The sequence below is a fragment of the Cardiocondyla obscurior genome, linkage group LG01 (genome assembly GCF_019399895.1).
Source record: "Cardiocondyla obscurior isolate alpha-2009 linkage group LG01, Cobs3.1, whole genome shotgun sequence".
Classification (NCBI taxonomy): Eukaryota; Metazoa; Arthropoda; class Insecta; order Hymenoptera; family Formicidae; genus Cardiocondyla; species Cardiocondyla obscurior.
In genome coordinates, this window is record NC_091864.1 from 13,702,188 (window position 1) to 13,729,622 (window position 27,435).

Here is a 27,435-nt window from a genome sequence, read left to right on the forward strand (position 1 = left end):
ATAAAAAAAAAAAAAAAAAAAATGTTGAATTCTATAGTCCTCTTCTGTGCACCCACGGGAGGATCCTTCGTGGTAGACGGCGCGTCATCACCCCAGCGTCCCTCTTTCCCTCTCGCGTCTCCGACTGCCAACATCCGTTTACCTTTTCGGAATCTCGCGATGACGTATTCCGGCCGCCTGTGCAAATCGCGAATTTGTACGTCGGCACAAATTGTCGGTCACATGAGCCGGCGTAGACTGCATGCGGTCCGGTTTAACGAGCGCCGCAAACACGCGTCGAAGTGCAAATGAGCAATTTCAGGCAGGCGGTTTGTAGACGGGCACGTGAGAGCGTCGCATCGACTCGCAGAAAACTAAAAAAGAGACCGCGTACGCTTTTAGATGTCGTTCGGTTTTATCCGGTTAACGTCACACATGACCGCGAGACATCGGACGCGTCGCGGAAAACTTCCCTCGGTGGAAAATCCATTTTAACGCGCAAAACGCGCACAGTCACAATCACTGCTTACTCGCGTTTTCTTAAAAAAGCAAGGAAGGAGAAAAAAAATATACTAGAGAGTAAACATGACGCTTAATGATACGAGGTCCATTTTCTCCACGCGATAACCGTTCGATTTAATTGCCACGTTATTTAGCTTACTGACGGCTCGACGCGAGGATGTTTGTGCATTGTATATATATGCTTCTCCAAGCACCCTTCCGCAGGGTGTCGAACAGTCAACCTCTGTCTATACAGAGCGAGTTATTTCAAGTATCGGCACGTGCGTCGATTACGGCATTTTGCTGTTGAATTTCTTTTGCGCAGGCTCTACTCGCTGACACATAAAATTGACTTAATTTTAAAATTATGTAGACCATTGGTATAATTATTCCGCGTCTCCCTCTTTCTTTCTTTCAAAAATCTTATATTGCTCTCTTCGACAAGAATGCTAGTATGACGAATAACGCTTGATTAATATCAGCAACAAAAAAAAATATATATATATATATAATTTCAATATATATAATTAAGAAAAACAAAAGAAAAAGGTTTCTCTCGCGGTGGCGGAATATAACGATCGGCGAAATGAAGCGGATTCGCCGTGGTCGTAAAGGTATCTTGGGGATGGAGAATTAATTGGCTCGATAGCGCGACACGGCGCTTATTTCGAGCGTAAAGTAAATTCAAATGTAATCGCTCGCCGTGCGAGCGGGATCATTTAATAAGACAGATTACGCGCCAGGCACCGGCCATGTCAAATTTACTTCTCATTGTGTTCTATCGTTTGCTCCGCTTATCCGTTTATGGCGTTTACTCACCGCCGGACCACGTCGCTACTCGCTTGGCACGAAACGGAACGTACCAATGAACGTTTGCTCGAGCACTTGTTAAAAAAAGGAAAGCTAAGCTTCCGATAACGCAAAGAAAAAATTTCTCTATTAGCAGTCGAATAATTGTGTACTTTATCGAGCACCATAATTTCTAATTTCGATTCTCGTATATTCGTTAATTCTCTTAGCCCAGAACGTATAAATAGACTAGAGAAATATTAATCAGAAGAATTATATTAGAGTAATTTTTTCCTTTCTATTCAATGATTAAATATCTTTATCAAATATCAATTAGGGATTTACAAAATTTGTCGAGAAAAAATTTCTAACAGATGCAATTCAGAAATGCCTGCTTGCAATATTAATTTTGTTGCTTGAAATGCTGGTGAGAGATCTCATTAATCAACGTTGCGACGTCAACGACGCCATTTAAGAAACGAATCGAAGAGTTAATTTATAATGTATACGAGCCTTGTGGCTCCTCAGTTAAATATAGACGGCTATTAAAATTTCTGGATCGAGTAATCGTTTAGCCAAATTCAATAAATGCTTGTTTCTGATATAATTAGCTCTGGAGCGAAGCCTCGTAACGTTTCACGATATATTTTTCGTCTCTGACCCGATTAAATGGGCGGAAAATAAACTAAATGCGGCACGATGAAGTAAGAAGCCGACATCAATCGTTCACAATAACGTAACAATTATAATGGTATTATCCGCTAATTTTAAATCGTTAAGCTTCTATTTCGTCCTCTTTTATGTCGATCGACGTCAGAGGTATCCTTTTAGTCTGGCTGTCGCGTGCGATTCCTCTTTGTGCGACCGTGTGATGCGACTCGATCGTTGATCCTCGGATCAGTTTCCTGCTGCGTTTCCTCGACATGTGCCTCCTCGCCATTCCGACCTGCTTCTGTTGGTTTCGATCTTTCCGGTTTTCGCTCAGCTTGTCGTCAAGAGGTGTTTTCAGCACGCTTAACTTCGTTGTCTTCCTATTCTTAAAGTAAAGCTGAGTAGGTGATAGACTGCGTAACTTCTTGCTCGCGATTCGCTCGCGACGACGCGACATCGTCGGCCTGAGGATGTCGACGCGTGACGTCGTGACGACGGCCGCCCCAGCGCTGTTCGCCCGCATCTTCGCCAGCCGGCTTTGCTGACGGCGATGATAAAGATCTCGGATCTCACACATGACAGCGCGCCTCCGCGCGTTTTCGAACTTTACATCAAGCAACGGCACCTTTGACTTCGCGCAGTCCTCTTCGCACGACGAACTCTCCGTCGAGCACGCCTGAGTGCACTCGGCGCTATTTTCTTCTTTGGTACATCCGCAATTTCTCTCCATTTCGCATTCCGAAGATCCCTTAGACGCACTGTCCCCACCGGCACTGTTCTCGTTGCAATCGTCCGTCACGGATTCGCAGCTTGTCTCGCAGGATCTTGCCGATATCTCGAAGCTGTCGCTCTTGAATCGGCAACGTTCTAAGCAGGCCTTCACGCAGTCGCCTGTGTCGTGTGTCATAGTATTAATCTTGAGGATTTATTTACAACTACGTGCGTTTAAAGTGCTTTAAAGTCTGTCAATTTGCAATATGTTTATCAAATGCGCACGACGAAGGATTATTATTGAACATTAGATATCGTAATTTTTCCTTAACATTGATTTGAGCAAGCTAAATCACCATTTATCTCATATTATATAAAAAACTATACAAAATGTAATATAATGCTATTTTACCTTTTGTGACCGATGTTTTGATCGGCTCTGTCGTCGAAGAAACTGCAGGCTCACTGTGGAAGTTTACATAAGTTGTAGGTCGCGCTGAAGACGTGTCTCGAGTGATTTCAACAGTAGAAGTCGGCGTCGTCGAGGGCAGAGTTGTCGTGGTCGCCACACGTTCGGTGATTTGCTCGCATTCATCGGATTCGCAAGGTGTCGTCGTGGATGTTATAACAAATTCAGTGACATTTTTTAATGACTCTGTAGTTTCTACGTCATCATTATATGGTATCCTATGTGTCTTGATTGTTGAACGTTCTAGGTGTATTTTTAAGTCCGCGATTGACTCTGTCGTAGGCCATGTTGTACTTGTCATCGTAGGCAATATTGTGGTGGTTGTTATTGGCTTTATCGTCGTAGTCGTCGTAGATGATGTTGTAGTGATCGTAGCAGGCTCTGTCGTCGTAGATGATGTTGTAGTGATCGTAGCAGGCTCTGTCGTCGTAGACAATCTTGTAGAAGTCATTGTAGGCAATACGGTGGTCGTCGTGGGCAATACGGTAGTCTTCGTTGTGGGTAACATCGTTGTAGTGGTCATTCCAGATATAGTAGTCGTCGTAGGCAATGTAGTCGTAGTCGATGATAACGTAGTTGTTGTAGGCTGCATCGTTGTGATCGTAATTGTGGGTAATGTAGTTGTATGGAAGGTGGTCGTTGTAGGTGCAGTACTCGTCATGGCTATGGTTGTCTCTCTTTGAGTCGTTGAGATCGGCTTCTGCTCGGTCGTAGTCGATGGCACAGTCGTCGTCGACGTGGTGCTCGTAAATTCCGTGGTTGATGGAAGTTCTTCCGATTCAGTAGACATCTCAATAGTAGATTTCGTTGTTTCGATACGTTGAGTCGAGGTTTCGGTAATGAGCGTGCTCGGACTGTGTAATATCGTGCTGTAACGCACCTTCGATATCTTGAACGGTATATCTACCGAGCGTCTTAACTCTTCTATCGTGTGCACGGGTTCCGCACATACGTCGCTCAACTCGAGGAAACTCTTGATGAGATTTTTTATTTCAGAGTTTATTAATTTGCAACGTAGGACCATTTGCAGACCTATTCGTAAGCAAGCTCGCGGAGCATTGCAGAGAATCTCAACGGGCACGCTCCTCATGTCTTGCAGACTTTCCTTAATTTCGTCAATTTTCAACATCATGCTCACATAGCGCGGCACTTTTCGCAGATTTTCATAAGTGTCGAACAACTCCAGTAGGTCATCAAGGCTTTCGATCATATGATTTCTCTGCCAAAATTTTGCGTGTATCCGCAGAGACGTCGCAATATTTTTAGCAAAATTAATATCCTTGAGCTGCCCGGTGATCTCCATTATCAGCTGTACGGGAGTGATCTGCTGATACATTTGCACTTTGAGATATCTCTCCACTACATTGTATTTTTCCAATTTCATTACTAAGTACTTCTTAGCCTCGATGACGTCGGTTTCTAGTAGGTCGTCGGACAGCACGAGATCGAAGAGATATTTGACGTGAATCGTTTGATTCTCGTACACGTTACCGAGTAGATGAATGTTCTCGTCGATCGTGCCAATGTCGTCGGCGATACGCCTCACAATCAGAGCTGCGTGTTTTTTCAAGTCGTTGTCTAGAAGTTTCTCAGCGTACATTTCGATGTAGTACTTGAGGAAAGAGTTCACCGTATAGAAATTCTTTAATTCTCTAGTCGTCACCGAGATTTGGCTCATGTCCGTGATTCCGTAAAAGTGTTGTACAAGTTCTTTTTCAGCGAGACGGACGTCATCGTCGTAGTTCTCGTACTTGACGTTCCAGATAAGTCCAACGAGCAAGTTGGGCGTTATCGTCAGCACTTCTCGTTGCAAGAACCTCAGCATCGTCGCCAGGGAGAAACCTCCGGGATATTTCTTCGATATCTTGGACGAACGGTACATCCGATATGTGACGTTCACCGCAGGCGTGCCGTAATCGTCAGGATGCGGAAGATCGTGCTGTTTTCTAATTCTTCGACACATATTCGCGCTATTCTTCAGATAGGAATCTGTAGCGCGATCGTAGATCTCGGCACAGATCCTGGATGGTCTCGTGTCCGGATCTTTTAAAACGCTGGGGACCAGGTCGAATACGTCGTACCGTCGCTCGAAGATCTCACGGTATACCTTGCGTAATGCCTCTACTTCCGTGATGCCAAAGTCATCGTAATAAACGTACAAAAGGCTGCCAAAGGTGTCAAGCATTCGCGCTCGCAGAAGTGCACCGAACTGCAACAGATGCTCCGTGGCTTCTTGCAGCGTGTAACTCGTTTTCGGCATTACAAAATTCAGCTGCTCGAGAAAATCGCGGGTGGTCAAGATTACGGCGGTGTCGGCGCGGCTCGTTAACATCACATCGCGTCTATAGTAGACCTCGTAGTTGATCGTCTAAAAAAATCAAAGTATTAAACATTTATTGTAAGCATACAAAGTTATCTAATTTAAAATAAAAACTTAAAAAAATATGCCGAGAATTGAATAAACTTCTAACATTATTAGTCAATTCTCTAAAGTTCTACAGACATAATTTTTTACTTTCTTTATTTTTCCTCTTCCGCTAGTTACCAAGAATTTAATAACTGATTAAACATCGTTCTTATTGTTATCCTGTTCGACAGTATCCCAGTGATATTCGCGTATCATACCATTATTTCGATCAGAATCAATTTACGCGCTGACAGCAGGCGTCTCTAGTTTGATAAGCGATAACCCAAAGAAATCTTTCAAGAAATAAATGAATACAATTATTTATAGATACATCACAAATCCACCCGATAGACTTCAATCTAAATATTAAATATTAACTAAAATATATATTTTATTTAATTTTTAAACTTATTTTACATTTAAATTTATATTAAGATATCAAAGTCGATTGTTATCTACTTCTGTTCTACTTTTTTTTTTTATTTTCCTGTCTTCGACCTCTCAGCTTCCTCTCGCGCAAGATCGGTACGTCTCACCTGCGCGGATGACAAAAGCAACAGGGTCAAAGTGAATCCTATCCCCCATACTGCGATTCGCGATGACATTGTCGGTGCCATAACTCACTCGCGAAACGACGTAGACTTCGCTTCGACAACAATGCAAACCGATCAAGTTGTCGTCAAGCTTATATAACGTGAACGTCTTTATGACGTGCACGTGGGTGAGGAGGTGGCGGTCTGTGCGGTGGTGCTGTGTGGTCCAGCTGCACACGGCGAAAAAGAAAATTAATCATGAACATGACGTTACGAAGCGCCTTGAGAACTCGAGTCTCACTTACGGCTATCTCGTCATCTAACATCCGGTTTCATTAATTTACATGTGTTGACGCGAAACCCTCTGATTTTATTTATTTATTTGTTTTCCTTTTTTATACATCTACATTTTCTAATTAATATCGTTATCATTATCCTGTTCTCTACCCAATTTTCGTCGAGCCTCTTTAGTTTCTTTCTCCCTTTCTCTTGTGCTCATTCACGTGTTCTTTCTTTCGCGCGTTTATGTTCGGCTAATGCACCGATGATATCGCGTTCGCGATAGACATTGCGTAGCAGAATCGGATTACACGTTCACGTGCGGCTCGTCAGATCGTCGGGAATAGTATATCGCTCACGTCGCGAAGTTCATCGTGGGGTTCATTAGCGTTGACGATCGTTCGCTACTTGTGATTTTCCTCTCTATGATGCTCTTATCTTTAAGACTCGAATTACGTGAACGGGCGCATCGGCGGTGGTCCGAGTAAATCGACCACTGGCCCGAGAACCATTCGGAAGAAGCTCAAGAGATTCAAGGTGACTTGGGATAATTAATTGCCCAGCGGGCCCGTGCGCGCTTATTTCGCATGTTGAATTAATTATTATTTTGTCATAACGATAGCGCGGAATTTTTACGACCAATACGACGGGCCGCTTTATGTCCTTACCCGGTCGCTAAATTGATAACGCTTTCCTCCTGCACCGCCGACTCTCCCCGCTGCTAAGCGAATTGCTCGTCATGAGATTTGTAAACTCCATTTTAACAAGTTACAGATAAATCGCAATTGCGCTAGTCGCTTTTCCGTTTTTCATCAAGACAAATGGAGGTCCTCCCGTTTGTCTCTTCATCTTTCGCTCTTTCTCCATTCGTCCGTCTAATTTTTCTTCACGGCAAGGCCGGGACATTTCCGTCTCATCTGTACGAATGACACGAGCAAGGTCGAAAAGAGCGAGCCCGATCTCGACGATTCATGAAGGACACTGCAGATACTATAATTCACTTGCAAGACGACATCGCTTTGACAACAATACAAACCGATCAAGTTGTCATGTAGCTTATATAACATGCGCGTGCAGGTCTTTATGACATACACGTAAGTGAGAGCGATTTATGTAATCCGCGCGGTGAAAAAGAAATTCATTGTGAATATGATCATATTGAGTCCATCCTGAATATTCGTGTCCTACTTACAGTTCTCTCGCGACATAATACCATTTATTATTATTATTTTTTCTTTATACTAACCAGATCGTTTAAAAGAAATCGCTTAAAAGTCGTTTCCCTGCTCCACAACTTTGAATCCAACATCTCTTATCGTTATCTCGCATAAATCTCGTTGATATTTGAGATTTCTCGGAGATCCTTTTAATTGTAAAGTAAACGGTCCATTTTTAAAAGGCGTTTGAAAACTGAGTCGAATCTTTTTTTTGCCGCAGTCCTCCTAAAAATTAATATTTGATTGGGATTGGCGCAAATCGAAGTCGAACTGTTCCCGACGAGGGTGTCGCGAGTAGCTTTATCTATATTTTACCCACCTTCGGTCGGGCTTGCGCAGTTACCACCCCAATATGGATTCTTGAAGTAATGCATGCCTCGCGCCAAGGGCGCAGCGATTTCCGCGGAATTCCGCGTCCGGAATCACACGCGTGCGATCGCTCGTGACGGCCGACGTCTTCAGGTAGTGGTCCGTTGTCGTATAGCCAGGGTTCGGGGCCATGTCCGAGGATTATCAGCACGCCTGCGAAAGGGCGGAATTGTTAGGGCTGCCGAGACCTAGCGAGGAAGAGTGGAGGCAGTCGCAAGTGGCGCAGGGTGAGAATCGTGGCGATGATGATGACGATGCTGCATTACAGGTAAATGCGTTACGTTTCGCCCTCCGTTAGAAACTCAAAATTCGAAATTCTTCCATGCCTAAAATGTTAAAATTTCACATTTAATCGAGTGCATCCTTCAACATAGTTGTTATCGATTGTAAATCGAATGTTTTTAATTACTACCGTAAAACGGGGAGGAGGGTGAGTCTCGACCGACGTACTTCGCAATTTTCTAAGAGCAGCTTTCCCGAGCTTGTGCAAATTCTTTCCCTTCTCTGCAATTAATTTTTTTCCCCTCTTTCACGTGTTCGTGAACGATTAAATACACCTACGACAATATCATGTTCGCGATAAACATTACGCAGCAGAATCGGGTTGCGCGACCACGTGCAACAAGCTAAACCGTCCGGAATGAATCGCTGAAGCCGCAGAACTTATCTCAGAGGTTCATTAGCGCCAACAATCGTCCTGGCGTGCCAGCAATATGATTTTTCTAACGGTGACGCTCTTATCTCTAGGACTTGGATTACGCGGACGAGACGGCTGGACGCATCAGCGGAGGCCTGGATGAGCTGAACAGCATTTTGAGCACCACGCAGAAGAAGCTCAATAGATTCAAGGTGACTTGGGATAATTAATTGTCGAGTGGACTTGCGCGCCGCTCATTTCGCATGTTGCTCGAATTAATTATTATTTTGTCATAACGATAGCGCGGAATTTTTACGACCGATACGGACGAGCCGCTCTTTATGTCCTTACCCGCTTCTAAATTGATAATTGCTTTCTCCCCCCTCCCCTTGGTTCTCCTTCGCGGCGCCGTGGCTAAATGAATTGTTCGTCACGAGATTCGTGTTCGTAGACATTTCTCCATTTTTTTTAAAACATAAAAGTTAGAAAGAATGAAGGCCCCTGTATAATATAAAAAATTTTACAGACAGTTTGCGGTAGTCTTGGAACGTTACTGAAGGGAAAGGTGAATTCTCGTGGTGGGACACCACGTCATAAGGTAGAGGAACCGAATCCGGACGCAGAGAAGGAAGAAAGCCAGAAGCTAGAGTCCGACGAAGTGATGACGGTGGAGACGTCGGGTGACCCTGTCGGGGATGATGCTGTAAATGAGTCGGCGGACACCGGCTTCCAGCCGAAACAGCTTGATCTCAGCCAGAAGATGGGTTCTCATTTGGATAAGCTGGACTCTCTGATCACAAAAGCCGAAAACGCACAGTACAGTATGCAGCATCAAACGAAGCAAATGAAAAAGTTCCTGAAAAAATAATCGTAATTAACGAGATGTACTTAATTAACGAATTAACTTATTGGACGATAAGTTCGCACGAGGTCGATTATTAATCATATCTTCCATTCCAAGTGAAAAAAAAAATCGTACGAGAGTATTTTACATATATATATATCTCACGAGCGTAAATTAATTCCGAGGTGTTTCTTGGCTTCTTAACCGATTAAACAAGTCCTTATAAGTATCGTAAGAAAATATAATAAGCAATCTCGCAAGCAGTCAATGCATATGGGGGAATCGTGTTAACTTAAAATGTTACATTGCACATATAAAGTTATAATTATTGCATCGAATAACGGTACCTTTCCCGCGATATATATTTATCAAAATCGCGGGAGATATGTTGCGAATAATTGTTAATTCTTTTATATGTCACGCGACGTTTTCTTTGTCGCTAAAGCCCAATATTATTACGATAACACGTATATTGTCAAATGTATGTATATATACATAAATATTCGTATATACCCTTACTATAATTAACTTTAAATTGCACTTAAAAAATAATTTTATGTATATGTATATACATATACATATATTATATACTATATATATGTATATATGTATATGGATGTTGTTGAAAAATGTAGTACTGTTACATAGAACACGAATATATTTCCGGTAATATTGAGGCTTTATGCTTGAATCCATGACAATACCGACATATAAAAGTGTAAAAAAAAAATATGAAAAGGCATATGGGCAAGCCAGTGATAAGCATTCCTATATTGGAAATAATGTGATATTGTTTTACATCGATCTAGGGATATTATTATGACTTCCTACAATATATGATATATATTCTAAACATTACACAACACACACGCCTCGCGAGTGTTACTTATCCTTGGTTCTTCTAGGTTAAAGAAAACTGTTTTACATTGTATATAATTTTCGGCAACGAATTACGAATGTACGTACCTGATATGGTATTTTATTGGGACAATAATTTGGAGGTAAAGTAAATTTCGTTGAAACATAATAAATTCATTTGGTTAAACTTGAGTTGGAATGGGGGTGTACTGGAAAATAAAACGACTGTTTGGCGCCGGTTGACTCCCATCACTATTTCGATTTGCCGGTGATGATAGACTCCCGTCAATACCTCGGTTTACCATCGTCGGCGATAGTGGTGTCGCGTCTTGGGATTTCTCGATACTAAAAGTAAATTAATTTTCTGCGCGGCGTTTGATGGCAAATTAAAAAATTTGCCATCGATAAATCAAGGCAATGAGATTCAATTATTTTATTTTTTAGTAGTATATCTCAATTCAAGTTTAATCAGACGAATTATTGCAGGTGAGTACATATCCAAGTAGTAATTAACATTTACGAAATAATAAAAATTAACCTGATATTCATTCTCGCGACACGAAATGAACCAAAATAAAAGAACTTAATCGGCATCGCGGAAAAACAACACTTGGATAATGAAATCTCAACATCTCTTTTTTAAATAGGGATGCATATATATTGTTATTAAATAGCTTGCTATGTTTCTAACTCCAAGTTATAACTGCCGCGTTATGGAACTACTGGAACTACTAACTGGAACAAATAACGAGTATATAGTTTGCTTTAAGCCTCTTGTACGTACTTAAGTTTGATAACACTATAATTATTTATATAAAACTATTTTCGTAATAGAAATTAATAAAAATTTAACTCTTATTTTGTATTTTTAAAAGTAGGCAACAAAGTTCCATGACGGTACAATCATTGAATTTATTATAAAAAGAAATAAATTGTCTACGATGTATTATTCTCGAATAAAATTAATCACAAACAATTGCAGTCTCACTTCTTTCATAAGAATTTTTTTTTCTCCAAGATCCTTTTCCAAAAAATCGGCAGTAAGAACTTAATTTAAAACTGGGTATCGGCTTCAAACTACTGGCTATTGGCTTCCAAGTCCATATCTGACCAAATAGCTTCAGTCTCGCTCTCCTCGGGTGCTTCATCATTATCTGTGTCTGGTAAACCATCACCAACGTCATAAGTTGTATCAGCCTGTTCCTCACCAACAGTCAGATAATAAGTAGAATCTAGTTTGCTGGAAGAATTATCCAATCGATGCATTCCTTCTATAGCTCTTCTATTATTCGGATCCAAACTGAAAATAAAAAATGTGTTTTATCTAGATTCACAGTGTGTAAATCGAGAATTACAAAAGGGAATTACATACTTTAAAGCTATCGCATAATGATCTAGAGCCTTCTCCTCGTTGTGCATCCTTGCCCATAAATCTCCTAAGGTTTGATGAAGCGTGCAGGTAGAATTGATCTCCACCTGTCTCTCGAGTAATTCAATAGCTGCTTCTAAATTCATTTCCTGTTCGTATATCTCAGCGAGCAAGTACACTGCTGGTAAATAGACTTCATCTTGTGACAATGCTTTTTCAAGAAGATTCTTAGCTTTGCTTACTGATACAGGATCTTTCATTAATACATTTGCGTACAACTGCAAATACATTGTTGTGCTTAGATTTACATTTATAATTTTTTAATTTTTTTAATTTTAACTTACTGTCAGAACTCTCGCAGTATGCCCAAGCTGTTTACAAGAGCTACTGGCAATATTCAGAGCCTCCCGCAACCTGTGCATTTCAACGAGGCACATTACCAATCCTTTATGTGGCTCGTATCTATACGGTTTTAACTGTACAGCGTGTCGAAAGAAGTACAGCGCGTCTTGATACTTCTTTTGCTCGATAAGAATATTACCGCGTAATATGGTGGCTTCTATATCGTTAGGATTCAAATTCAATGCTTGAGCAGTAAGAGTATTCGCCCTGCTAAATTTTCTAGCAGCGTACAGGGAATACGCCATCGCGACATAAATTTCACCAGTGCATTCGTTGTTGGCAGTTATCACCGGTATTAATCGCTCCAATTCTTTAATGTGATGCATTTTGTACAGCACTGCAGCATATATGTCCACTCTATAAAAAATAAACGAATAAAAATATTTTTATATAAAATATATACGAGTCTCTAAAAAATATTGATTAACTTACCCTTTCGTTATATCTGGCTCGATAACGCGAGTTCTCCTGAGACATAGTAAAGCATTCTTGTCATCACCAGCATAGTAATAACACTCACCCATAACAGTTAACAGATTAAAATTATCCCTAAGCAAAACAACGTTATCCAATGACCTTAGAGTTGTTACAGCATGAGTAAATTCTTTGTTATGAATGTGAGCATGAGCTTTGACCCACGTGTTGAGCCATTCTAGGTTCATTGAGCTAGAGGTGGAACTAACAATCAAAGAATTTACTTCTACACCCTTTACCCCTAAAGACAGAAGACCTTCGGCGGCTTCCAAAGCCAATGGGCATTCCTTTAAGACTTCTTTGTATGTGGTAATAGCAGATCGTTCCATTCCCTGCTCATGAAACATCTTGGCTAGTGCCATGTTTACTTTGGCAGTGCGCTGCTTGCCAGGGATGCTCTGTAGTACTTGTAACGCTTCTTGTAAATTTTTGGACTTCACCAGACATAAGTGAATCTGATATTTAATGTTAACATCTGATGGTAGATCTTTTTGTCCATCCAATAATGGTTTTCCAGTACCTTTAGACTTCAACAGACACTTCCGAAACTGCAGAGCCTTTTTGTAAAGAGTTTCTGCCCTACGATACTTGCCCAGATGAAAGTGAGCATCTGCATAATACACATATACATGAAACTTGCTATAGCCAGGCAGCAAGTCGGTATTATGCTCGCTTAGAGAAAGCACCAAGTTAGTTAGAGAGATCACATTGCAATATAAGGCCTGATCATAAAGCAGTTTAATCTGTTCAAACAGTCCTGACATGATTGATTTAGTTTCAAAACAATCTTTGCCTTGGATCACTGATAGACTTCAAATCCTACGATAATACTGAAAGAGAGAATAAGATTTCAAAATTAATTTTACAAAACATAAAAATTATAGAAACAATGTACCTTACAAAATTAATTTTATCTTCATTCAAAAACTATTTTTTTTTCTCTGCATTTTTTAAACTAGCACTAGAATGGCGTAAACGTTCGCTTTTATTTAGAAGAGCCTCAAAATACTATTCCCACGAATTCCACTCCACGTTTTACCTATGTTTTACCTAGGTCCACCCAGATAAACATAACCAAATAAAACGATGTAAACATCGACTCGAAGTAGCAGTAGATCGTGATGTTTGCGAGATACGCCAACAGAGTACGTTGCAATAACCCCCCACGCACGACGTGCGATACGAAGTAGCGCTATAATAATTACAGAGTACTGTATTGTTTTCTTTTTCCAAGAATAAATTAACGTGCAACGCTCTTAAAAACTAGAATATTTAACAATTGAAATTTTCACAGCAATTATAACATACATGTTATAACTAAAATATAAATTTTTTCTTTTTAGATAGAAGCACCGACTTGAAGTTACTTCGTTAGATTTATTATTATGGCACTTGTTTTTGCAATAATACTCACAGATTTCAGAGGTAAGGTAGAATCTGACGATCGAATCGAACTTGTGATTGATCGAGAAAAAGACGTAAAAATAAATAAAAAATAATGCAGAAGGGTAAGTTTCGTCATTCATTTTTGCACAATTAAGTTTTGGCGCTGTATAATTCTATTAATCCTCTCGCGGAGCTTGCAGAAAAAGCTTGTAAAAATATGCAGAGCAGCGGCAAATTCATCGATACGCTGATCGAACATTGGGTGAATCGAACGGGAAACAATATTCCGTTGCAGCAACAGGAAGAGGTGCGTATTGCTTTGAGGAGCCTCGCTTTCTTTTGTCGAGTCTAATTTCTAATTAGACTTCGGCGAAATTTCATTTAACTTAATCGGTGAACAACTTGTTGGACAATAGCCTCAACGTTTTGCCACGAGTAGAATTATTAACTCTGATACTATGCAGTTTCAAATTCTATCTTGACTTTTCTATTTCTTCCCAATTGAATTAATCGCTGCATAAGTTAATGAGATTTGAATAAACTTTAATAAAAAAATAAAGAAAATGAGACTCTATGAGTGCTTTGTCAGAGCAGCAAGTAGCCGAAGGTTCGAACATAAAAGGTGGCAAGGAGCAGGCCCTACAGAATCAAGAACGCGTGATTCAAAGCCTGAAACGGAAATTAAAGGAGAGCCAGGAGACGGAGGCCTCCTTGTCTAACTCCTTGGAGGTGGAAGTACGCAACAAGGAGGAAATACAAACGAAGTGAGCCTTGCATCTTTTTTTTTTTTTTGTTATGACGAATCTATCCTACTTTCGACGAATTGACTTTCATTTTTGGCAACAACAGACTGGACGCCACTTGGGTGTACATTGAGAATATCACGGAGTATTTCAATTACATCAGAGAGAGCCTTGCCAGTTTTCAGCAACATTGCGATAACTTGTCCACCATATATGATAACGTGATTCAAAAGCAACAGGAAACTATTCAAAAACAACATCAGTATGACACAGGTACAATTTTATATAAACGTAAAAATTATTGATTCTAGAGTCATATTCATATTATAAAAATTATTGTAATAATTCTGTAATTACAGATCAGGAAAATCACGTCGTGCAATTAAAAAATAAGTTATTATCTCAAGAGGCAAGGTAATTTTTACTACACTTTGAATAAATACATGGAATATATATAAAAATTTTGTTAAAACTATTTTTTTAATTAGATTACAAGATGCAATGGCAGAGCAAAATAAATTGCAAAAACAGTTGGAAAACACTCAATACAAGTTGCAGTTGCAAAATAATGAATTAGCAAACACATATGCTGAAGAAAAGCAGGCGCTTGTTAAAGTCTATTGTTTTAAGCATTTTTCAAAGAAAATTAATTTAATTTTATATATTTTTTTTTACCTATAACTTATTGTATTTTAACTTTTCTAATTTAGGAACAGCAGCGATTATTATTAGAACATGAACATTTACAATTGCGACTACGGACAGTCGAAAAAGAGAAATGTGACATCGCGAAATCGGCCGCACAACTAGAAAACAAATTGCTATTTCAAGAAGAGAAGTAAATTATTATGCCAAATGCAATATATTGCGCGAATAGCAATAGTATTAATTAAATAATTTTGTTTTAGACTAGAAAAAGCGCTGACAGAGCAAAATAAATTGCAAAAACAGTTGGAAAACACTCAATACAGATCGCAGTTGCAAAAAAAGGAATTGGCAAACATACATGCTGAGGAAAAGCAGGCGCTTGTTAAAGTCTATTGTCTTAAGCATTTTTCAAAGAAAATTACTTTAATTTTATATTTTTTTTTACTTGTAATTTATTGTATTTTGACTTTTCTAATTTAGGAACAGCAGCAATTATCATTAGAATATGAAAATTTACAATTGCGACTGCAGACAGTCGAGAAAGAGAAATGTGACATCGCGAAATCGGTCGCGCAACTAGAAAACAAATTGCTACTTCAAGAAGAGAAGTAAATCATTATGCTAAATGCAATACATCGCGCGAATAGCAATAGTATTAATTAAATAATTTTGTTTTAGACTAGAAAAAGCGCTGACAGAGCAAGACAAATTGAAGAAAGAGGCAGAATATGCCGAACGCGAATTTCAATTAAAGGAAAATAAGTTAATAAACACATATGAAAAAGAAAAAAAGAAACTTATCGAAGTGCGTTATAGACAAATTTTTTAATATTTTATAAATCTACTATTCTAATTTTAACATTGATTTCAGGAGCTAGAGAAACTGCAATTGGAATCAAAAAGTATGCAGTCACGATTGAATATGATAGAGCAAGATAAAATTGATATTATAGAAAATGCTGCACAAAAAGATATACTTATATCAGATCTTAAAAACAAAGTTTCTATGTATAAGTGAGTATTTATTAATTAATTTTGTTAAATGCTTTGTATTTAACATTACTTTTGAGATTGCGTTTTATTAAAGTAAGTGTTATCAAAGTTTAAGTAATTGCTTTTTTTTTTGTAACAGAAATCAAACTGATACAATAATGGCAAGATATAATGAGACAAATACTAATTATGATTCATTAACTGAAAAGCAGAATAAACAAGAGAAAGAATTACTTACAAAAACGGAAAAGGTACGCTATGTAAAATTTATTTGTTAATTTTTATTAATATTGATCTTCATTAATATTATGTTGTTACTTTTCAATATTTCATTTAGATTCAGAATTTAGAAGGAATGTTAAACATGATAAAGCAAAGGGAGTCAGGTCTCGTTAACGACATAAATAGACTAGAGAAAAGATTAACTAACGAAATGGATTATACCAAGACTCTCGAAACTAAGCTTTCAATCGCACAGAAAAACTTGGATCTTGCACAAAAACATAATACTGATATACAGAAGAATCTAGACAAAGCTTCTAAGCAGATGGAAACTTTTACAAAAGAAAAAGAAGAAATTATAAAACAAGAAAGCACAAAGATTAAGGTAATTCCTTTAAAAAAAAGACGTAGAGTTTCATTGTTGTCAGTTTTCTGTGATGCCGATTCATTTTCTCGCTTAGCTCACTTCGTGTTGCGAGAGTGAATATCATTTTAATTGTAAATTTTAATTACTATTATTTTTCTTCTTGAATTTTTACAGAATGCAGAAACTTTATATAAAAATGCACAAGCCAAACATATTGCAGAAATGTCAAATCTGAAGAATACTTACGAAACACAATTATGCAACTTGAACAAAACTATAGACTATTTAAATAATTCGATCGATGACGTTAATAAAGAAAATACCGAACTGAACAAATCTTTAAAGGACATGAAAATGGATAATATTCAATTAAAAAATAATTATGAGTATATTATAAATTGCAACGAAGATCTTCAGAAGAAATTAAACGAAATCTATGTTACGAATTTAACACAGACGAAATCGATTGATGATTCAAATCTCATGCATAAATTCGCAAACTCTCAACACAATGTAAGCAAATGATTAAAGTAATTATTAATTATTAGCCAGTCAGCGGAACATAAAATCAATTGACTGAGATATAAAATTCCTTAAAAAATAAAAATTGTTTTAATATAAAATCTCTACGTTTGTACTTAATTACGAATTATTCTCATTCTTCAAACTATGTTTTTTAGGTAAATAAATTATTGAACTCCAATACTGATGAAGATACGCCATTATCACCAATAATAAATCGCACACCATTGAAGAGACAAAGTCAGAAAGAGGTACATATTTTTATACACTATTAAATATAAGTGCAACATAAAAAAGAAATAAAATATTAGAAGTAAAATGTAAAGAATAAATAGCATAATGTATTTTCGTACGGGAGTGCTATTAAAATAAGTGAAAGTGAGAGTACGAATAAATGTGCTTTTTAATATATAATTTTATTCATCCTCACGCGTTCACTTACGTACGTAGTTCTTAGGGATATCAAGATAATAAAAAGTAGAAGGGTCTTATTAACCTTTTTTTTTGTTTTCTTTGCACAGCAAGAAGCGGAAATTACATCAGCGAGCAAAAAGTTTTTCAAGTCACGTTCCGTTCAACCGCGTACTTACATCAACCGGCGCAAGAATTGATCAAATTTAGGTAAAGATTATTATTTCGAACGGAATGCATATAGAACTATTAGATTCTTTTTACTTCTTTCATTATTATTATTATGCAGTATTTTCTATTTCTATTCAAAATTAATATAAAAATATATTTATGTATTTATACATAAGTTTTTCACTAAGAAATTATAAAGATAAATGAAAAGTTTATTCAATGTAGATTCATAATTAATATCGAGCAAGCAAATAGTCGCATAACGTTGTGAATTTAACATCTCATCATCGCGCTTTTAGAAAGAACGCCCACGCACCTTCGAACCATGAAGCAGACAAGATTGTAGCTAGTGTGGAAAGCGCGCAGAAAACTTAAATTTAAACATGATTCATCGGTTTACCATTCGGCCAATAAATGATCCCCTTTGAATCGAACTACGAGGCCCAAATTACGCAATGCAATGGAGTCACGCAAATCTTACTATCCTGCAACTAGAAGATATCGTATTCGTTATTTTCCATTCCGTAATCGCGATCTAGAACTTTAAAAAATATACTACGTTCGTGTTGCGTGCAGCAATTAAATAATTGCTCCCAGTTGATTGGTAATAAGATCGTTTTGTCGAATTTCGTTACGTTTTACACTTTCTAAAGCTCTCGTATTAGTCCAAGTACATCAGCGATGAACTTTAAGAGCCTCGTCCTCGGGATGTCTATAATTTTCTGTATTTTTTTTTTTTTTTTAACTTTATCTTATGTTCGCACGGGAAGCAAGTATCTGCAGCGAAATCTGGATCGCGCAATAATAACCCGAGCCATATGACAGAGAACTATTTAAAAGTGGCACGTTCCACTTTCCACGAGGGCAATCATTTTTTTTTTCCTCCTCTTTTTCCTTTTGTGTGAGGACCTCGACACGTGTTACGCCCTATACCGATGAGTTACGTATTGGAATATGCAATATAATCAAACTGAGAACAACACGAGTCGCTTTGTTCGATCAGACAGATCAGACAATCTGACATTTCTTTATGCCTCCCAAAAAGGATCCATTCAAATCATTTAGATTCAGATATTGAAGTATAGAGTATAAATTATGTTGACGAACATTTAATCGAATTAAAATAAGAGATAATAGAAATTGTAAACGATCAACTGTTGTATCAGATAATCAATTGTAAAGCTTAATAAAAATAAATAATTTTTGCATTGTATTGTTTAAAATAGTACAGATGCGTAATGAGTATATGAAACCTTTAATAGTCGCTTTTCGTAGCCAACGTGAAAATGACATAAGCGAATCTTGTTTCGGCTTATTTACCGGATACTATAATCATTACTAAGCTGCCCAATTTTCACAGCAGCTGCGTCTCTGTGATTTCGGAAAACCTATTTCTCGTTTAACTGAATAAGCCGCTAATATTAGAATCTCGAAACGTGTGGAATCACGCACTCCTGCTTATACGGGGTGTCGCGTTAACCATGCGAAACAATAAAACATTTTTTCCAGTACTATTTTATTTATTGATCATCGAGTCAATAAAAGGAACAGAAAACGTTAAAGATACGTTACCACTCACCTGAATGTTGACAAAGAATTTTCGACTGCGCCTTTACCATGACAAAAACTTTCGTTGAAACGCATTTTTCACAAGACACCTCGTATGCAACCCTCTTACGTTGTTGGACGGATTCCTCCCCCGACTTGGCCCACGACGGTTCCGTACTCCTCCTGAACATATAAAAAGCCGCGCCTAGAAGCCGCGCCACTTCAGTCTTTTCAAAATACCTTAAGGATGGCTTTAGAACGTCAAGTGCGCGCTAAGGTACATATACACAATATACATATATTTTAATGACGTGTATTATAGTGTAATTTCCTTCAATCTCTTTACGATTCGGTGCATCGTACAGTGTTCTAGTTCTTGGAAGTTTTTTATTTTCTTAATTTTTGGATTAAAAAAGATTAATTGCTTGATCATATGTAATAAAATTTTTTTTTTTTCTGAAAGAAATGTGTACTTTGTGATATTACATAGGATATTTAAAGCATCGTAAAATTTAATTAATTTTTTGGAGCCTATTACTTCGAGATGTACTGACTTAAAGATTTCTATGTCATTTCACAGATTGCGGCGAAACGCAATCCTGAGCAGGAGAGAGAGGCGCAGGAATGGATCGAATCTATCATTGGCAAGAAGTTCCCTCCTGGTGAAACTTTCGAGGATGTACTCAAGGACGGTCAGGTCCTGTGTCATTTGATGAACAAAATTTCTCCTGGATCTGTACCAAAGATCAATACTACTGGCGGACAGTTCAAAATGATGGAAAATATCAATATGTGAGTAGTGACTATTGAAAATTTGGATCAATCGATAAATTTTGCGAGAACTAACATATTGAACACGTTATAGGTTTCAAAAAGCGCTAAAGGATTATGGGGTGGACGACGTTGATGTTTTCCAAACTGTAGACTTGTGGGAGAAGAAAGATATACCTCAAGTAGTAACGACATTGTTCGCGCTTGGTCGAACGGTATGTTTTTTTTTTTATCGCCACTAACTTTTACGAGTTTTTTAACTTCCTTTTTTACACAATAAATATTTCTAACCGATATAAATATTATTGCGATGAAGAATATTGACACCTTTGTTCATTTACAGACGTACAAGCACCCTGAATGGAAAGGACCTTACTTAGGACCGAAGCCGTCAGAAGAGTGCAAGCGTGAATTTTCGGAAGAACAACTGAAAGCTGGGCAAACAGTAATCGGTCTTCAGGCAGGTTCCAACAAGGGTGCGACCCAGGCAGGCCAAAACATCGGCGCTGGCCGTAAAATTCTTCTTGGAAAGTAAATTAAAAATTTGGCACAAACAGCGGCTTGCGAATCCTTTTTTCCAGTCATTAGAGCTAAAATATCTCATACTTTTTTGTATGTACAACATAAATACGTATATATATTTTTTTAATTTTACTTTTGTAATTAAACGATAAACAGCTGCTATTTATTCCCTTTTATTTTACTTGTTAATAATAGCCGATGTATCATAGTGAGTTCTCTAATCTTTCTATAATCAATCAAAAAAATATATCTAAACCAATAAGCATACTTGATAAATTAATTTTTATGATTAAGAGAGATAATGTCATTGTTTAATCAACTTTCTTATCTTTTCCGCGCTTCGAGATTTCAGTCTCGAAAAATGTGAAGTCAATGACAGGCGTATCAAAGCAACAAAATAATTTATCTAGTCGGTCATGCGCTTTAAAACAACAAAATAATTGTTATATGAAGAATTCCAAATAAAATTAGTTCTATCCATCCAAAAAAAAAAAAAAAAAACGTGTAGTTTCTTTTCCTTTTCCAAAAGATGAATTTGCGTTAAGTCAATTCTATTGGATAATCCCATTCGTAATTTCTTTTTCCCCCTTGTTTCAACGATCGCCATTTAAGGATGCGAAAGCGACGTCGCGCTTCGGTGCTGGAGATGTCGAAAATAAAACTCGACGGCGATGCAAATTGCGTGCAACTTTACTGAAACTGTGCCAAGTTTAAGCTAACGCGATGCGTGGGATCTGTTCTATTGATATCCGAAAAGATGCTTTACTTCAATGTCAGTTTACGTTTAGGAAAATGCTCTTCGCGGAGCATACTCAGATTGACATGTACACCTTTCGATCGAAACAACGATAATTCGTTGTTTACCGTTTTCGGAGTCGCTCGCATCTTTAAAGAAGCATCGAGTAATCCAATCGTAAACTTTATCGACGAAGATATGCCTATCGAGTAAACAGTGCACGATAACAAACCGAAAGAGGACGAAGAAACGGGACTGTCACATACAATCTGAGCTTTCAAACACAAATGTATATTCGTCTATATTAATAGAATGGGCACATCTACCAGTCACTCATATATATAGGGTACATATATTGGAGCGCGCTGCAATAAAATAACACTCTCGTGCGACACGTGGCTGATAAAAGGTATGTCAAAGTCTTTTTTTTTTTTTTTTTTTTTTTTTTTTTGTTCTTTGTTTGAATTATGCGGGAACATTGATTGCGTGTAAAGACCACCGCTCGGTTCAACTTGCGAGAGGTCTGCGTTATCCGCACGCTTGCATGCGCCGTTTAATTCACTGCAGATACAGATTTCTATTGTTTGCGATTAGAAGACGCGTGAGATTTTTTAAGAGACCGTCCTTTCATGAAGAATCTAGGAGACTTTTTATTTCTAAGGTAACTCTCGAATTGGGTTTATCTGAGTTTTGGCATTTCGATTTCTCCTTCGGAAACGCTATATATAAGCGGAATCAAGAGGAGCGCGGGGGAGAGCAAGAGGAAGGAAGGGAAATGCAAATCATGAACGTGATGCTGTGGTGGTGCCGGTCGCGACAATTCCGCGAGACGAATGAAGCGTGGATGTGGATCATGCCAGGGTTACGATAGTAGAATACGAGAACCGATGGAAATATTTCATCGACCTCGACCCGCCGCTCTCTGACACATCTCCAAGACTATCCACTAATTAGGATGCGACGCTAATTCAGTATCATTATTGTCGACAGTCTTGCTTCTCTTGGTAAATTTTTTTTTTCTCTCTCTATTTGAGATAGAGAGCAGAATTAGTTTGGCGGAGAGACGCGAGCGTGCAAGAAATCAAACTCTCCATTCTATGGTGAAGGGAGGAGGGGGAAATTAGAAGGTGAGAAGCTGCGCTCTTTTATGTCTTTCTTCGTAACGAAATGTGAGGGAGACGGGTGTACAGCGCGAGTTTTCATGAGGAGGATTTATCGCGACCGTTTATAGCTGACGTTTAGTGCAGACATTTGATTTATGGTGGCTAAAACATTTGTTATTCAGGTATAAAATGCATTTAGATCCGTTATCATATCGCAGTCATCTGTGATATAACAAATTTTCATTCGATTACTCTTGTTCTAGATTACATAAAAAAAAAAAAAAAAAAAAAATCGTTTATGCACTATTAATCTTATTACGCAACAAGATATGAATCAATTTCGCAAATTATCAAAAGCAGACATATATATGTGATACAGAACTCGTTAAAATCTTTTGATAAACAATCAACAAATTTAAACAAGTCCAAGGTCTATACTCTGTGGTTAAAAAAAAAAAAAAAAAAAAAATGTTGCAAGTCTAGCACACGTTTTTCCAATTTCTCAGATAAATTCCATACTAAGTTCTTACGGCGTCCCAGAAAATCAAAGAACGTAAATGAACTTAATTATTTTTTAATTATCTTAGAATCTCGTCTATTCTTTCGCCGGCAGCGATTGTACTCGGAGTGACTGTTTCCGGTACGGCTCTCGAATCGCTAATAATGCACAATCTATGTTTTGAGCTAAGACTACAATCTATTGAAACAATCAACATAAACGAAACGTTCAACGATCAAGTGCGGGAAAGATTAGTTGGCGCGATTAAGATTTATACGATATAAAAACGTTGGCATAAATAAAAGAGTGCTACTAAAGTAATAGTATTTGACGCGACTTGTCCTTTTTCAGCGATGTGTCCTCACATTCTTTCTCTTTTTTCTCCGACTCCTCTTTCTCTTTTTTTCCACGGCTGGGAGGATTGCGAACCGGTTCGCATCTATTTGGCTACTTTCTCGGCTCGCGTCGCGGCATGCCGCCCGCACTATATGCGGAAATAATTTGATACACGTTAATTCAAGTAGTAACAACGTGATATAATCGCAATAATAATAATAATATATTAACTCTGAGAGTAAAAGAAGTAAGAGAAAGAAAAGCTTGGCTGTGGCACGCTGACAATAATGATTCTTCGTAACGACAATGGTAAATCAAGACGCGAGTGTCCAGGCTCTAAAAGAAGTCTGACGACTTTTGGGACATCCTGTACGTGAGTTAGCACAGTTGCGAGTTCAGCACGTCTCTCCCACTCGTGATATTACCATTGCCTGTCGTTCTTTCTCCGTCTGTCGAGTCGTTCGACCGATCTCTTACCAGTTTTCTCGCTTTGTCTCCTCTCGCTCTCGTGAACGCCGTCCACGTCACCGCAATCCACGAGCCACGATGTGCTTTCATTTTTATCGGTGACCGAGCGTAGCCAGTCTAGCTCGGTCGACCAGATCTAGCAGTACAAATCGGAGCTTCAATGAGAGCTTGGCATGAAGCGAGGTGGTTTAAGCCTACTTTTCTGTATGGTAGAAACTTTACGAACCTTGACTTCCTTGACAATGCTCGCATACGCTTAGATATGAAGCCTTGAAGCATCCATTTGATATACGAAGGACGCATAATGATCATTGTTTAGCATCTTCCAGTAGCCTTCGGAAAAGCGTCTGACACTCCATGCTCGTGGTTCTCACACACAGAAAAATCGTAGGACTCACGTTTTCGCCTGAAAAATAATTTAGAAATTGTAGCATATTGGTGTAAAAAGAAAAAGAAAAATTAAACACTCTGAAAGGTAAATAATTTTTTTATCATTATTTTCTGAAATCATAAAAAAAAGCAGGGCATATTTCTTTCATTTTTTTATTATTATTTTTTTTTTTATTGTAAACGTTTTATCTATGTGCATTTATCATTTATCAGTATATTTAAAATTCATAGACAGTAAAAAATTACTTGACACAAAAAGACAAGGATTTGTATCAGCTGTTTTATACAAGTGTTTAAAAATAAAACATATCGAGATGATAATAAGACATATCGTTATCAATTAAATTGCGAGTTTCTCTCGGCAGTTTTCAATAATGTATATAATAAATACGAAAAATCTTTCGAAGGTTTCACAAGGCCGGAAGGGCGATCTAACCTTTCTCGCGCGCGCCGTTTGGTCCCTAACCTCTTTGCCACACAGCGGCACATCCGCTCGCGCAGGAAACTCTGCGATTATGCCCGCGTAACACCAATCGAACCGGTGCATGTACGTGCGACCGCGTGTTGTTGTTCGTGCGGGCGGACGCGCGGATCGGCGGAGGCAGGCGCGGCACGACGCGGCGAGTCTCGACGACGGTGATCGCGCATAAAAATGAAATGGGGCATTGGGTGAAAGTACTCGCGGCAGCGGTGGCGGCGGCGGCGAGCGAGCGCGCGAGCGAACCTACCTCTTATATCAGATCAGTACGGTAGGCGCGCCTCATCATAACACCGCGTCTACCTCGCGTCGTTTCTTCTTAGCCAGCGAGCTCTCCTGATGACCTCTCGTCGACTGTTCTGTCACGGGAATACTGCTGCATTTCACGTCCCCGGACTATGCTGCCTGAACCTGGTAGCAGCCTTTTCGCTTTCCTTAATCACTGACTGAGAGCAGCTTTTGTTACCTTCCTGCAGAATGCTGCGCAACCTGTGGTCCCTTTGTGCTCTCCTGTCGCTGGCTACTTTAGTCCCGGCGCTGGAGAATGGCCTGGCTAGAACACCACCAATGGGTTGGTTAGCTTGGGAGAGATTCAGATGCAACACTGACTGCAAAAATGATCCAGAAAATTGTATAAGGTGAGCCTTGATACTCTGGACAATGTAAGGATTAAATACTTGGTGCAAGTGTTGAAGAAACTACAGTGATTGTTTCTTTCTGTGATTCACAGTGATCGTCTTTTCCGGACCATGACAGACATAGTGGTGGCTGAGGGGTATGCTGCAGTGGGATACGAATATATTAATGTGGATGACTGCTGGTTGGAGAAAGAAAGAGATTCGAATGGGCAACTTGTACCGGATAGAGAACGATTTCCATATGGCATAAAGAGCTTATCAGATTATGTAATTCACTGTCAATTGCTCTAAAACTATTCTTATTTCAATATTTGCCAGTTGCATGAATATTATTAATCTACACTTGGCTCATTTCTCAAATTTACAATTTCTCTTGTAACCAAATAATGCTCTTTTGTAATTGAATAATGTTTCATGAAATGCTTTGCTGGTTTGTTTATCAGGTGCATTCAAAAGGTCTCAAATTTGGCATTTACGAAGACTATGGTAATTATACCTGTGCTGGATACCCAGGTATATTAGGCTACTTGGACATAGATGCTGCTACATTCGCTTCCTGGGATGTGGATTATGTCAAGTTAGATGGGTGTTATTCACATCCCATTGACATGGACAGAGGTACAGCTGTATTCTATAAATAATTAATAAGTTTTTTCTTTCTCTTAATTAAATAAATCAATAAATTAAAATAATGTTATATATTTATGAAAGGTTATCCCGAGTTTGGATTTCATCTGAATCAGACTGGAAAGTCTATGATATACTCTTGCAGTTGGCCTGTTTATCAAATATATGCTGGCATGAAGGTAAGCACTTTGATGCATTTTCTTTAATTTTATTTTTATCAGACACTCATTGATATAGTTTATTCAACTTTTAGCCAAATTATACTGCAATTTTGGAACACTGCAATCTCTGGCGGAACTTTGACGATATTCAGGATTCCTGGGCCAGTGTAGAAAGCATCATTGATTATTACGGCAATAATCAAGACGCCATTGTGCCCAATGCTGGTCCTGGGCATTGGAACGATCCGGATATGCTGATTATCGGTAACTTTGGCCTGAGTTACGAGCAAAGTAAAACGCAAATGGCGATCTGGGCTATATTAGCAGCGCCGTTGCTCATGTCTGTCGATCTTAGAACAATTAGGCCGGAATATAAAGCCATTTTGCAAAACAAAAAAATTATTGCCGTGGATCAAGATCCGCTAGGTATTCAAGGTCGACGGATATACAAAGTGAGTGAATTGATATCTAAAGTAGCAGTGTTTATTTGCGTAATATATACCAGTTACTTTAAAATAATATTTAAATGTAAGATTAATTGAATCATAATTATGATAATTATTCATTCGAAACGATTAGAATGTGTTGCATATAGTGTTATTTATTTGTTATTTATTGATAACTTAACGATTGCAGCACAAGGGCATTGAAATTTGGGCGAGGCCCATTACCCCACTTTACCAAAACTACTACTCGTACGCGATCGCATTCGTCAACAGGCGGACGGACGGCACGCCGTCGGACGTGTCCGTCACGCTAAAAGAACTGGGTTTGCAGTATCCCGGAGGATACCGAGTGGAGGTTTGTAGTGTCATGTGGTTATTCTGGAAAAAAAAAAAAAGATTTTTAAGAAAAGAATTCGAAAGTGACCGTGGGTCGATGTACTTTTCAGGATCTCTACGAGGATGTGGACTATGGAGTTTTAACGCCACAAACTAAAATCAAGGTCAAGGTGAATCCGTCAGGCGTAGTGATACTTCGATGTAATCTGAATATAGATGACGTGTTTCGCTACTCGCCGTATTCGCCCTATAACCAAGTCTTTAAAGTTAGGCCAAATTCGTTTGAATGATCGTAACGTCTAACGTATTACTTTAATTTCTATTGGCAATTTTATATGCGCGCACGTGCGCGCGTATTACGTTCTATATTAACATAATATATAATATAAGGAAGAATAGGAAATAAAGAATTTTATAAACTTTA

General features: G+C 38.4%; 6 protein-coding genes across 13 annotated transcripts; 4 read left to right on the top strand and 2 right to left on the bottom strand.

The window, feature by feature from the left end:
* Positions 1 to 64: 64 nt before the first annotated feature.
* LOC139106820 (uncharacterized) lies at positions 65 to 7,997 on the bottom strand. Of its 2 annotated transcripts, XM_070663803.1 has the most exons (5): positions 7,856 to 7,997; positions 7,566 to 7,761; positions 6,044 to 6,270; positions 3,044 to 5,468; positions 65 to 2,811 (listed from the first exon to the last, which is right to left on the bottom strand). In XM_070663803.1, the coding sequence occupies exons 3-5, from the start codon at positions 6,122 to 6,124 to the stop codon at positions 2,045 to 2,047; spliced, it is 3,273 nt and encodes a 1,090-aa protein (XP_070519904.1). In that variant the 5' UTR covers positions 6,125 to 6,270; positions 7,566 to 7,761; positions 7,856 to 7,997; the 3' UTR covers positions 65 to 2,044. The 2 variants fall into 2 exon arrangements, with proteins under 2 accessions (XP_070519904.1, XP_070519915.1); XM_070663814.1 differs by lacking the exon at positions 6,044 to 6,270.
* A 38-nt stretch (positions 7,998 to 8,035) lies between these two features.
* LOC139106870 (uncharacterized) lies at positions 8,036 to 9,410 on the top strand. Its single transcript, XM_070663915.1, has 3 exons — positions 8,036 to 8,173; positions 8,653 to 8,754; positions 9,069 to 9,410. The coding sequence occupies exons 1-3, from the start codon at positions 8,036 to 8,038 to the stop codon at positions 9,408 to 9,410; spliced, it is 582 nt and encodes a 193-aa protein (XP_070520016.1).
* A 1,226-nt stretch (positions 9,411 to 10,636) lies between these two features.
* Positions 10,637 to 24,266, bottom strand: Apc7 (anaphase-promoting complex subunit 7). 5 transcript variants are annotated; one of them, XR_011546433.1, is made up of 7 exons: positions 23,945 to 24,066; positions 19,532 to 19,683; positions 12,448 to 13,319; positions 11,958 to 12,372; positions 11,617 to 11,891; positions 11,233 to 11,544; positions 10,637 to 10,979 (listed from the first exon to the last, which is right to left on the bottom strand). XR_011546433.1 is itself a non-coding variant. In XM_070663860.1 (6 exons), exons 3-6 carry the CDS (start codon positions 13,251 to 13,253, stop codon positions 11,322 to 11,324), a joined length of 1,719 nt encoding a protein of 572 aa, XP_070519961.1. In that variant the 5' UTR covers positions 13,254 to 13,319; positions 19,532 to 19,683; positions 24,162 to 24,266; the 3' UTR covers positions 11,173 to 11,321. The 5 variants fall into 5 exon arrangements, 4 of the variants coding, with proteins under 4 accessions (XP_070519961.1, XP_070519950.1, XP_070519981.1 ...); XM_070663860.1 differs by lacking the exons at positions 10,637 to 10,979; positions 23,945 to 24,066 and adding an exon at positions 24,162 to 24,266 and having other exon boundaries at positions 11,173 to 11,544; XM_070663849.1 differs by lacking the exon at positions 10,637 to 10,979 and having other exon boundaries at positions 11,173 to 11,544.
* LOC139106828 (putative leucine-rich repeat-containing protein DDB_G0290503) lies at positions 13,630 to 18,697 on the top strand. 2 transcript variants are annotated; one of them, XM_070663835.1, is made up of 18 exons: positions 13,630 to 13,697; positions 13,833 to 13,997; positions 14,076 to 14,182; positions 14,470 to 14,639; positions 14,725 to 14,891; positions 14,978 to 15,032; positions 15,107 to 15,233; positions 15,329 to 15,456; positions 15,527 to 15,653; positions 15,747 to 15,874; positions 15,945 to 16,071; positions 16,138 to 16,280; positions 16,399 to 16,510; positions 16,597 to 16,866; positions 17,023 to 17,361; positions 17,529 to 17,621; positions 17,892 to 17,991; positions 18,252 to 18,697. In XM_070663835.1, exons 2-17 carry the CDS (start codon positions 13,988 to 13,990, stop codon positions 17,979 to 17,981), a joined length of 2,193 nt encoding a protein of 730 aa, XP_070519936.1. In that variant the 5' UTR covers positions 13,630 to 13,697; positions 13,833 to 13,987; the 3' UTR covers positions 17,982 to 17,991; positions 18,252 to 18,697. The 2 variants fall into 2 exon arrangements, with proteins under 2 accessions (XP_070519936.1, XP_070519927.1); XM_070663826.1 differs by having other exon boundaries at positions 13,697 to 13,997.
* Positions 19,652 to 20,959, top strand: Mp20 (Muscle protein 20). Its single transcript, XM_070663929.1, has 4 exons — positions 19,652 to 19,777; positions 20,081 to 20,292; positions 20,366 to 20,486; positions 20,615 to 20,959. Exons 1-4 carry the CDS (start codon positions 19,748 to 19,750, stop codon positions 20,804 to 20,806), a joined length of 555 nt encoding a protein of 184 aa, XP_070520030.1. The 5' UTR covers positions 19,652 to 19,747; the 3' UTR covers positions 20,807 to 20,959.
* On the top strand, positions 21,736 to 27,435 carry LOC139106861 (alpha-N-acetylgalactosaminidase). 2 transcript variants are annotated; one of them, XM_070663892.1, is made up of 8 exons: positions 21,736 to 21,938; positions 25,280 to 25,441; positions 25,534 to 25,708; positions 25,885 to 26,059; positions 26,153 to 26,247; positions 26,322 to 26,681; positions 26,866 to 27,030; positions 27,122 to 27,435. In XM_070663892.1, the coding sequence occupies exons 2-8, from the start codon at positions 25,281 to 25,283 to the stop codon at positions 27,299 to 27,301; spliced, it is 1,311 nt and encodes a 436-aa protein (XP_070519993.1). In that variant the 5' UTR covers positions 21,736 to 21,938; position 25,280; the 3' UTR covers positions 27,302 to 27,435. The 2 variants fall into 2 exon arrangements, with proteins under 2 accessions (XP_070519993.1, XP_070520003.1); XM_070663902.1 differs by lacking the exon at positions 21,736 to 21,938 and adding an exon at positions 24,268 to 24,410.

Excerpts from the sequence above, each read along its gene's own strand:
- LOC139106870 (XM_070663915.1), top strand. The coding sequence starts at position 8,036 with ATGTCCGAGGATTATCAGCACGCCTGCGAAAGGGCGGAATTGTTAGGG. Across the intron at positions 8,174-8,652 it reads ATGACGATGCTGCATTACAG|GACTTGGATTACGCGGACGA; the intron begins GTAAATGCGTTA and ends TCTTATCTCTAG. Across the intron at positions 8,755-9,068 it reads AGAAGCTCAATAGATTCAAG|ACAGTTTGCGGTAGTCTTGG; the intron begins GTGACTTGGGAT and ends AAAATTTTACAG.
- LOC139106828 (XM_070663835.1), top strand. Across the intron at positions 14,892-14,977 it reads ACAACATCAGTATGACACAG|ATCAGGAAAATCACGTCGTG; the intron begins GTACAATTTTAT and ends CTGTAATTACAG. Across the intron at positions 17,362-17,528 it reads TCGCAAACTCTCAACACAAT|GTAAATAAATTATTGAACTC; the intron begins GTAAGCAAATGA and ends TATGTTTTTTAG.
- LOC139106820 (XM_070663803.1), bottom strand. The coding sequence starts at position 6,124 with ATGGCACCGACAATGTCATCGCGAATCGCAGTATGGGGGATAGGATTC. Across the intron at positions 5,469-6,043 it reads TGCTTTTGTCATCCGCGCAG|ACGATCAACTACGAGGTCTA; the intron begins GTGAGACGTACC and ends TGATTTTTTTAG. Across the intron at positions 2,812-3,043 it reads CAAAACATCGGTCACAAAAG|GCGACTGCGTGAAGGCCTGC; the intron begins GTAAAATAGCAT and ends CACACGACACAG.
- Apc7 (XM_070663860.1), bottom strand. The coding sequence starts at position 13,253 with ATGTCAGGACTGTTTGAACAGATTAAACTGCTTTATGATCAGGCCTTA. Across the intron at positions 12,373-12,447 it reads GAGCCAGATATAACGAAAGG|AGTGGACATATATGCTGCAG; the intron begins GTAAGTTAATCA and ends TATTTTTTATAG. Across the intron at positions 11,545-11,616 it reads CATTATGCGATAGCTTTAAA|TTTGGATCCGAATAATAGAA; the intron begins GTATGTAATTCC and ends TTTTATTTTCAG.
- LOC139106861 (XM_070663892.1), top strand. The coding sequence starts at position 25,281 with ATGCTGCGCAACCTGTGGTCCCTTTGTGCTCTCCTGTCGCTGGCTACT. Across the intron at positions 26,060-26,152 it reads TCCCATTGACATGGACAGAG|GTTATCCCGAGTTTGGATTT; the intron begins GTACAGCTGTAT and ends TATTTATGAAAG. Across the intron at positions 26,248-26,321 it reads AAATATATGCTGGCATGAAG|CCAAATTATACTGCAATTTT; the intron begins GTAAGCACTTTG and ends TTCAACTTTTAG.
- Mp20 (XM_070663929.1), top strand. The coding sequence starts at position 19,748 with ATGGCTTTAGAACGTCAAGTGCGCGCTAAG. Across the intron at positions 19,778-20,080 it reads AACGTCAAGTGCGCGCTAAG|ATTGCGGCGAAACGCAATCC; the intron begins GTACATATACAC and ends GTCATTTCACAG. Across the intron at positions 20,487-20,614 it reads TGTTCGCGCTTGGTCGAACG|ACGTACAAGCACCCTGAATG; the intron begins GTATGTTTTTTT and ends GTTCATTTACAG.